The 9662-nt window shown below is 44.9% G+C and overlaps 1 protein-coding gene across 1 annotated transcript in view; it reads right to left on the bottom strand.

Annotated features, from left to right (window-relative positions):
- Enpp6 (ectonucleotide pyrophosphatase/phosphodiesterase 6) overlaps positions 1–8501 on the bottom strand; it is a 100548-nt gene extending 92047 nt beyond the window's left edge. The window contains exon 1 of the mRNA XM_021219844.2: positions 8261–8501. Within this exon, the coding sequence (XP_021075503.2) occupies positions 8261–8501 (241 nt within the window). The remainder of the gene's footprint in view (positions 1–8260) is intronic.
- Between the last annotated feature and the right edge of the window lie 1161 nt (positions 8502–9662).

The following is a 9662-nucleotide window of genomic DNA, read 5'->3' as shown; positions in this document are numbered from 1 at the left end:
CTCTCTCTCTCTCTCTCTCTCTCTCTCTCTCCATCTCCTGCCTGGGAATCAGGATGGAAAGCTCACAGCCATGACTATCTGCTCCCCATCATGATTATATGGACGAACCCTCTAAAACTGTAAGCAAGCCACCAACGACATTCTTTTTATTAGCATTCCCTTGGTGGTCATGGTGTCTTTTCACAGCAATAGGACAGTAACTAAGAGACCCTGCTATTTTATTATTTCACTCACAAACAATCTTTGACACTTTAAGTGTCTTCAAAATGCTCTGATCATTGAAGTTGGTAAAGTGCAGTAAGATGTACAAGTTTCTCACGGCAGCTGAAAAATGTATTAAATGTATTTGTGGCGTATTGCATGAAAGCTAAGAACAGCTCCTAGCCTTCCTTCTGGGGGGACTGTAAAGCCCTCACTACCGGCGTCATGCTTGGTCATGTGGTGTTCTTCAGTCACCAAAATGTGAGCATGCGTGATTTGTGCCACCTCTGAGCAGAGATTGTAGACACACCACGTTGTTCTGCTATTTCCTGTTTTCACGTCACCTATGCAAGTACCATGTCTCTTCTAGAAGATGTTTGTCTTCAATCTGGGTCCCAATGTGCAGAAAGACGGAGGCAGAGTTAATTCTGCAAGCCATGTTCATGATGTTTCAGGTACTGTTTGGGTTTTCTTGTAACTGAGGCATAACTGAGTGTGAACATGCTGACAGCCCATATGATGTGCACAGCTATAATGATGCTAATTTAACACATGCACTCTCATTCTCTCTACACAATAAACCCACTGGCTAATTTTTACTTTGTCCATCCTATGTAAGAAAAAAAATTAAAATTTAAGGCTGATCAAATTCTAAAAGTCAAAATAGATTAAACTGTGTGTGAGGTGGTTTGAATGAGAATAGCCTACATAGGCTCACATATGTACAAGCCTAGTCCCCAGTTGATGAATTGTTTGGAAAGGATTAGGAGGTGTGGCTTTGTTAGAGGAAGTGTGTCACTGGGGGTGGGCTTTGAGGTTTCAAAAAGCCCATGCTAGGCCCAGTCTCTGTCTCTCTCTGTGACTCTGTTTCTGTCTCTCTGTGTCTCTGCCCCCCCCTCTCTCTCTCGTGTATGTGTGTGTGTGTGTGTGTGTGTGTGTGTGTGTGGTCTGCCTGCTACCTGTGGATCAAGATGTAAAGCTGTCATCTCCTTCTCTAGCATCATGCCTAACTACATTCTACCATACTCCCCAACATAATAACTGACTGACCCCCTCCAACTGTAAGCCAGCCCCATTAATGATTAAAAAATATAAGAATTGCCTTGGTCATGGTGTTTCATCACAGGAATAGAACAGTAACTAAGACAAACTGTACTTTTTGTAGCAAATCCCACACTCTTTCTACTCTACCATGTGTTATAGATACCTTTCAAAAATATATGTTCAAGTACTAGTCCTCAGGACCTACAAAGATGACCTTGTTTTGGAGATAAGACCTTTGTTCTAGTGTCATTTTTGTTGCTGTATGTCTTATTAGGGTTTCTATTGCCACGATGGAAAAAAAAAAAAACAAAAAAAACAAAACACTCTGACCAAAGAGCAAGTTGGGGAGGAAAGGGTTAATTGAGCTTCCTCTTCCAGATCCTAGTCCATCACTGGAGGAGGTCAGGACAGGAACTCAAGCAGAGCTGGAACCTGGAGGCAGGAGCTTATACAGAGGCCATGGAGGGGTGCTGCTTACTGGCTTGCTCCTCATGGCTTGCTCAGCCTGCTGTCTTATAGAACCCAGGACCATCAGCCCAGGGACGGCACCACTCATGATGGGCTGAGCCCTCCCCCATTAATCACTCATTGAGAAAACGCCTTATAGCTGGATTCATGGAGGCATTTCCTCCTTGATGACTCTAACTTGTGTCAGGTTGACCCAGAAAGCCAGGCAGTACACTGTGATGAGATACCCTGATATAGAATCAACTTAGAAGTCACAAGTCCGAGATGAAGGCATCAACCAGGTTCATTCTCCTGAGACTGCTGTTTGAGATGATCATCTTTGTGGGCTTTCAGATGGTCTTCCCATTAGACCTATTGGGTTCCAATTTTCTCCCCATATAGAGACATAAGTGATAGTAAATTGGGATTATTCTAATGGTCTTATTTACCTAAATTACCTATCTTGGGGTCCCCTTTCCTACAAGTCGCATTCTGGGGAATTAGGGAATTAACTCATGAATGTCACCGTGGACACAAGTCATCTGGTAACACTGCGCCATGCTTTTGAGTATCTAAGGAGTATCTCACGGTACTAGAATGCAGATTGGCCACAAGAGTAACAAATCTGGAGTGACAATGAAGTCTCTGAAGTTTTGTCTAAAGAGAGACACAGACAGGTGCATGTTTTTTTCCAAAGACGTCTCTGGTTCTGTCATGTGACTATAGAACACTGAAGGCGGAATAGCCAAAGCAGGAACACGGCTCTAGGCAAAAACACAGGCGTGGTTTTCACCAGGTACTGATAACAGAGATGGAAGAATCAGTCTGGGCATGCGCCCTGTAAGTGCAGCCGACTCAGGCTGTGAGAGAGAAGGATCAGGAGGATGAAGAAGAGTCGGGAGAAAGGACCAAGGTGGAGTCGATGAACAAAGAGGAAGTAGCGAGATCAGGGGTAGGGGGTGGGGCGTGCTGGCACCCAGTGGGAGGTCAAGGAGGAGGTGCATCAAATGTGGGTACTGCACAAGACTCCAAAGTGAGGAGTTGAGCCTGGACCACTAGGATGTCACCTGTGAAAACGGAAAATAAGGGGTTGGTATAGGAGAAAGGAGAAAGATGCCCAAGTATAGAACACTTAGTAGTGGAGGTTTCTAAATCTGTTAACACAAGGGCGGGCTTAGTGGTCTCCTCAACCAATGCTGAGTTCCAGAGCAGAGAGGAGAGGGAGCTTCGTTCGCCCTGGTGCCGCGGTTAAGTAGAGGTTCATGGGGGTCATACCCTACTCGCAACAACAGCTTGAATTCTGCAAAAGCCTGAGAACCTGTGCTTTGCTCAAAACATAACTGTATAAGTACTTCCTGCACTGATTTCCGTTGGTCCAAGTAATGGCTGGTTTTAATTTACATCAGGCGTTTTCTTGAAAGTGTAGGGAAGTATGCCTCACCTTGCAAGCAGTTTATGACCAGTAAAATGTAGAATGTTGTGTCCTTGATATCTGGTAAGAATTTGTATCGCATACAATTTCGGGGAGTAGGAGAGGAAACACACCGTCACAAACACTAATTAGGGGCCTTTAACATCCTGGCTTTTGGTTTGAATCCCACAAAGGATCTATAAAAGCATCGTGAGACAGACTCTCGCTGCCTCCTGGACCCATCCCGACACCCCAGCCTTTGTTCTGGATCTCACCCCCCCCCCATCTGTATCCTCTTAATCCACGCCCCTGCTAACATGCTGAGGTCGGTAGAGCAAACCGCTCACCCCCACCCCTTCCTTGCTTCTTGTTTACTGTTTTTTAAGCATAGAAATTATTATTTCAGCATGTTCTCACATATTGGCAGAATTTTTTAGATGAAGCTAAAATTCTAGGGACTGGCTCACCAGCTACTCGGGGCATTTGTGGACCACTTCGACTTCTTAACCAGGAGTTTCAAAAACTTAACAAACAAGTGTTCCTGACGCTGGGTATTATTTTCTCTGACCCATGACCTGAGTTGAACGAATGACTTTATTTTCCTCCCTTGATTTTTATGTGAACTCCGCCAAATCCAATGTGAGTTTGCCCACCAAAGAAACTCTCACCTTCTAGAAAGGTCCCCAGTAAAAGGACCATAAACAGAATGTACTCTAACCACCTCTAATCTGTGGTAGCATTTTAACTAATATTAACTTGACCCACACGCACCGAATTTCAGAAAGACTGCAGAAAGGCAGATGTAGCCTTGTAAGCCACGCCTCTTCCTGTTTGCCCAGCCCAGAGCTGAGCTTTCTCACCAGACATGATGGCACATGTCTGTAATCCTAACACCAAGGAAGAGGGCTAAGGCAAGAAGAAGATGAGCTCAGAGCTAACCTGGGCTACACGGTTCAGTGCCAACAAAACTATTTCCTTGTGCTACTGTGACTGGAAGGAAATTCTCCTTTCTGACCTTTACAGCATGTCAAGTAACAACGTCTTGACCCTTTCTGTTTGAATTCGCCCAGGTTTCCTCTCCTTCGCCCCCACCCCACCCCCGACCCCACAGGCTCACACCCCAACAGAATGCCACAGCAAAGTACCCCAGGCTGAGTGGCTTAAACAGGGTGAACTGATTCATAGCTCAGAAGCTAGACTAAAGAGATGGTGGCTTTTCATCTCTCTGAGTTTTTCCTTGCTGTGTCATAACCTGGCCTTTTCTTGACGCACACCATACACCTGGTGTCTCTTCCTTTTCTTAGAACACTAGACATAGTGTAAAGGAACCTCACCCTAACACTTAATCTTAACATAATCATTTTTATTATTATTATTAATTATGATTATTATTATTTATTCTTACTTTATGCGCATTGGTGTTTTGTCTGCATTTGTGTCTGTGTGAGGGTGTCAGATCCCTGGGAACTAGAGTTACAGATAGCTGTCAGCTGCCATGGGTGCTGGACGGAACCTGGATCCTCTGGAAGAGCAGCCAGTGCTCTTAACCACTGAGCCATCTCTCCAGCCACCACGTAACCACTCTTTAAAGACCTTGTTTACAAACACAGTTAGGTTCTGGGGCAGTGTGCGCTGGAATGTCTATTACAATTTGGGCAGAGTGTGGATAACTGAGCTCATGACCCATTGTGATATAATTTAGAATTGTCAGTAGGGCTCTGTTTTCTGAGTGTCTCTTTGCCTCAGGCTGAGTGTAAACCTCCTTGGTCAAAGGCCTTGTTTTAAGACTCAGTGATTACAGCAATTGATTGGTTGATCTGCTTAATCACTACCAGAATTTTGTTCACGTTTGTCCTGTTGGGAACACCTTGGGTGGGGGTTGTGTGAGAATCCGCACAGTGGCTTCTCCATGTTGGATGGGGCTGGAGAATCTCTGAAGCTGCTTACGAATAAGTTTCTTTATTCATCACTGCTCATGGACTGCCCTAAAAAATTCTGTCTCTAGAGACCCTGAGCCTCAGCCATTTGTTAGTTTCTATAAGAACGCCTCCCTAGAAGATTGTATTGATCTGGTTTCTGTTACTTTTATGAAATGTCTGAGGAGGAGGACTATATAAAGAACATTAGCTTGTTTGGTTTGGTTCTGGAGGCTGTAAGCCCGGGACTGGGTGGTTCCATGGATTTGGGCTTTGTTGAAGCCCTTATGACACGTGGCATCACCGCAAGAGAACACATGGAAGAAGTAAAGCATCTCTCACAATAGAAATCTGGAGACTATCCAGTGGTCAGGTTACCAACTTTCTATAATAAGTCCATCTTGTGAGGACTCATAGATTGCCTGAGAACTGTACTAGTTTCTCTCCTGGGAGCAGATCCCTGCAGTGACCCGAGGACTTCTCAGTGGTCCTATCTCCGAAAGCTTTCTCAGTATTTCTCAGCATAACTGCACGGAGGACCCAGCCTCCAGCACACAGGCCATCTAAACAACAGATGGGGACCAGTCTCAGCATCCTGAGTTCCCGCGCATTGCTCACTTCCATGTCTGCATCCTGAAACCCTGGTGAGATCTAGACCTGGAAGTTCATCTCATTTTGTGCTCCAGTGGAGGACATAGAGGCCAAGGGCCGTCAGAGGATTCTTCCTGAAGGGACTCCAAGAAGGTGCTTCTGACTCCAGGACCAGCAATATTTCCTTCCAATAACTCATTATTCCTCATTATATGAAATAAAAAAATACCAAGGGCTTTTGGTCTTAAGGGCACTGATCCATGTAATGAAGCAAAAATGGTTCCTCTCATGAATTCTGGGAAATCCAAACAGCCTACCTTTTGGTACCAAATTATCCGCCTAACAATTGTGTTGGTTTATAAAACACTCAAGTGCTAAGCCATATGTTTAAATAGAATTCTCAATGGATATATTCTTCCTTATAAGCACAAATGGGATTTCTCAACATCAAGAGGAAGAATAAATATAATTTTTTTTGTTTTTTTTTGTTTTTTGTTTTTTTTTTGTTTTTTTTTTTGCAGAAAGAGTCTAAATTTATCTTCAGTCAGTTCCTGGACAGTAAACATGCTATAGGTAGATTTCATGGTCTGAAAAGTCTCCCCCCCACACCATGAGTTTGCTCCTTAGGTGCGAAATGAATTGTTCTCAAAGACATATGCACATAAACACAAGTCTTGCTGGCCACAGCCTACAGCTAGTGTCACCTCTAAAAACAAATAGAAGAGCAGACTTCCAAATCTAATATATTTACTGTCTGAAAATCTATCACAGGAAAAGGTGTATGTGACCTCCCCAGGCTTGTCAGAATTAGGATGAGATCCTTGTGTGTTTGGGGCTGCAGTCTCGCCCCATGGCATAGTTTTATTTATTTACTTTTGAGACTACAAAGACACACGGCGTGAGGCTGTATGTTTATGGAATGGCTTAGTACGGTCCATATCCCATAGAGCCCAATAGTGTGAAAAGGTGTGTGTTTGCTTGACAGAGCCCCTTGTGCAAATGTGTGCTTGTGCCGTGTCAGGCATGTGGGTCTGAGAAACAATCACCCGTGTCATTGGCTCCGTCTGTGAGGGGCTTTGCAATGGTCCCTTTTCACTTATTGGAGTCTGCCTTAATAAGCTGGAGCTTGTTCATTATCCACTGTAATAGAAAAAATTGAAAAGGCTGCATGTGGCAGCTTGTGAATTGCGTCTCCCAGCAGACTCTGAAAGACAACCAGAGAAGGGGTGGCCACTGTATGTGAAACTCGCCGTGGAGAACTGGGTTGGGACACACAATTACATCTATGTGTAATCCAGAAGCCTGCAAACTGTTCCCCAGTGAGTGAGTGGGTGAGAATGGAGAAGCAGGCCAAGGGGAGGCCAGAGAGCCTTTTGTTAACTGTTTATCTTAGAGACTGGTTTGTTTGTTATGGTTGGATAACAAACAAATTCCTTGCTGATGTGAAGCCTGATTTTTTTCTCTCCCTGATATCTTCATTTCTAATTCTCATAAATATAATAATCACAAAGTATAGATTCCCTTCCATTTGAGGAGTCAGCACACGGTTACTTTGTGAATACCTAGGGCAACCACGCAAGACAGAAATTCGAGAGTGCATGGCCCCTTTTCTGTTACCATCATATCGTGGATTGTTCCTATGGCCAATCACACAGCTAAAGATATTTTCAGACCTCCTTTGGCCGTGGAGTTCTGTAAAGCTATGTAACGAGTTATCACGGGTCTTAGGTCTTATCTGGTAACATCATTTCAAAGTTCTCCCTGGGTTCGGAGCACACAGTGAAGTCCTATATAGCCAGCAATCACTGCCTGCTTGGTTGCCTTGGGTAGCTGGCCAAAAATATCCGACAGCCTCTTGCTGGTTTTGCAGGGAGCCCACCTACATTAGCAGGTGAGGTTGCAGATACTGAACAGTCAGGCTCAGCCTTCTGGAATCACCTTTGGTGTCCTGACAGTTCCAGATGGAGGAAGATCATCTTTAGCCAAATCCACTTTCCCCAGGCAGTCAACTGGGATCCTGTATGTCTCACCAGGTTTGGACTTGCTTTCTGCTTAACTCCTGTTTCACAGATGCTGGACAATCTCAACTCCATGACAAAAGTGAATTGTCCCTGTATCATTTTTACCTGGCCCCAAACAGCCAAAGCAGAAAGTGACATTACTGAAGAAGACCTGAAGAGGCCCTTCTAAGTTGTCTAGAAGCAAGGTTCCCTGTGGAGGGACCCTGAGAATAACCGTCACAGTCTTACACATTGATAAGTCAGCCTGCAAGAATCCAGACCACAGTAAAGGGACAGAGAGATTCTGTACGGATACACGGAAACCCATCCATCTTCTACACCCTGAACTTAGAAAATGTGGAATTATCTAGAATTTTATCTGTGAAACAAACAATAATCACTTTAAAAAAAAAATCTCCAAATTCCATATATTGCTGTTAGCACCTCTGCTCTGTACAGACAGTCTGAAATAGGTCCTTGGGAGGACATTTGTGGAACAAGACCGTGACGAAATGAAAGTGTTAGTTGGGAACATAGACTCTTACCTATGTTGGATGTCCTGTGACCAGGGACAATCAAACATTAAGATTCCCAATGACAGGCACTAGCCACATCCTCCCGTCTAAGAGGCAGACATGGTAGGTACTCACCGGTCATGAGGGTGTAGTAATTGGGATAGGAGAGGCTGGGAAAGTCTGGAGTGAGGTAATCCACTTTGACTCCTCTGTTCACAATCTCTCGGAAGCCCGGCAAGGATGCTAGGGCATCTTCACTGATGTAGTCTGAGCGAAAACCATCCAGGAGCAACACCAGGAGCTTCCGGTGGGCAGAAGCTGGCCACACCCAGCTGAGCCCAAAGCCCAGCAGGAAGGTCCAGAGCTTTGCTGCCATGCTGCCAGGAGTCTGCCAGGGAGAGCTGGCACAGCTGTGCCCTGGCAAAGCCTGAGGATGGAGTCTGGGGCTATTCTCTCTTCTAGGGGCTGGACCTTGAGATGTTGGCCTTTCTTGGCCAAGTTCACTTCAGAATTTAAAGGGACAGCACTCTATATTTTTAACAACAACAACAAAAAAAGATTCTGCTCTCCCTCACAAAACCCAGAGACTGACAAGCCCTAGATAGGGCAGGTTCTCTAACAACTGAGAATTAACACAGAGGGAGAAAATACAACCTCATGGTTTTTGGTAAGCATTCCATAAATATGAACATCCACCAAGAGGTGAAAATCTTCAAAGTTAACAAAGTCAACCCACGTTTGTAATTGTGCTGACCACAGGGAGGAGCCAGGGAGAAGGGAAGGCTATAAACTTGTTCTGCCTGGATTTAAACGTTCTAACTTCTCCACTGAACAATTTAGTAACTCAAAACTTAGGGTATAAACTTAGAGACAGTATGTTTAGGAGGGCCCGGAGATAGCCTTTAAAAACAAATTGTTTGTCCAGGTCTCTACTACTGATTTTTGTCCTCATAGGACCCCCTAAATGCAGTGTTATCGTTCAAGTTCTCAAGTGCAACTGTTGGTGCCTGGAGCTCACTTGGGAGAGGGGCTGCTAAGCGGAGGAGCGAGAGAGCTAGAGAGAAGGTTCTACCAACTGGATCAGGGGAGGTTGGAAACTGAGGCCGCACTGTCCGATGAGGGGAAGAGTGAAGCTGGTGGGTGGGACTCTGACACGGAAAAAGAGCTTGAAATAACAAAATGGGTTCTAAATCGGGAAAACTAGGCAGGGGAAGCCTGTCATAGACGGAGGTCGGCCATGAGATGGGAAAGGCCAAGTGCTCAGCCGCAGGGCATATCTGCAGTGATGTTTTTACCTGTTGCAGAATCAAATAACAAATTTTATGTGAGAGCGAATGGAGTATGTGTGGCCATAGAAGCGACTTAGTAATATTGGGTTGTATTAATGCTGTAAGTGTTGCTTGGATGCTGAGCAGCCTCGCGCATGCGCGGCTTGGTCAGCCGGTGGCCACTCTCATCTTCTTGGTTCTGACTGAACATTACCCTTCTCCTGCCTCAGTGTCCCCTTGTGGTTAAAGTCAAACTTTCCCAGGGCACC

Source organism: Mus pahari, chromosome 19 (assembly GCF_900095145.1).
Source record: "Mus pahari chromosome 19, PAHARI_EIJ_v1.1, whole genome shotgun sequence".
Taxonomy (NCBI): Eukaryota; Metazoa; Chordata; class Mammalia; order Rodentia; family Muridae; genus Mus; species Mus pahari.
The sequence above is the reverse complement of the archived record's forward strand: the minus strand, read 5'-3'. Positions and strand labels throughout refer to the sequence as shown.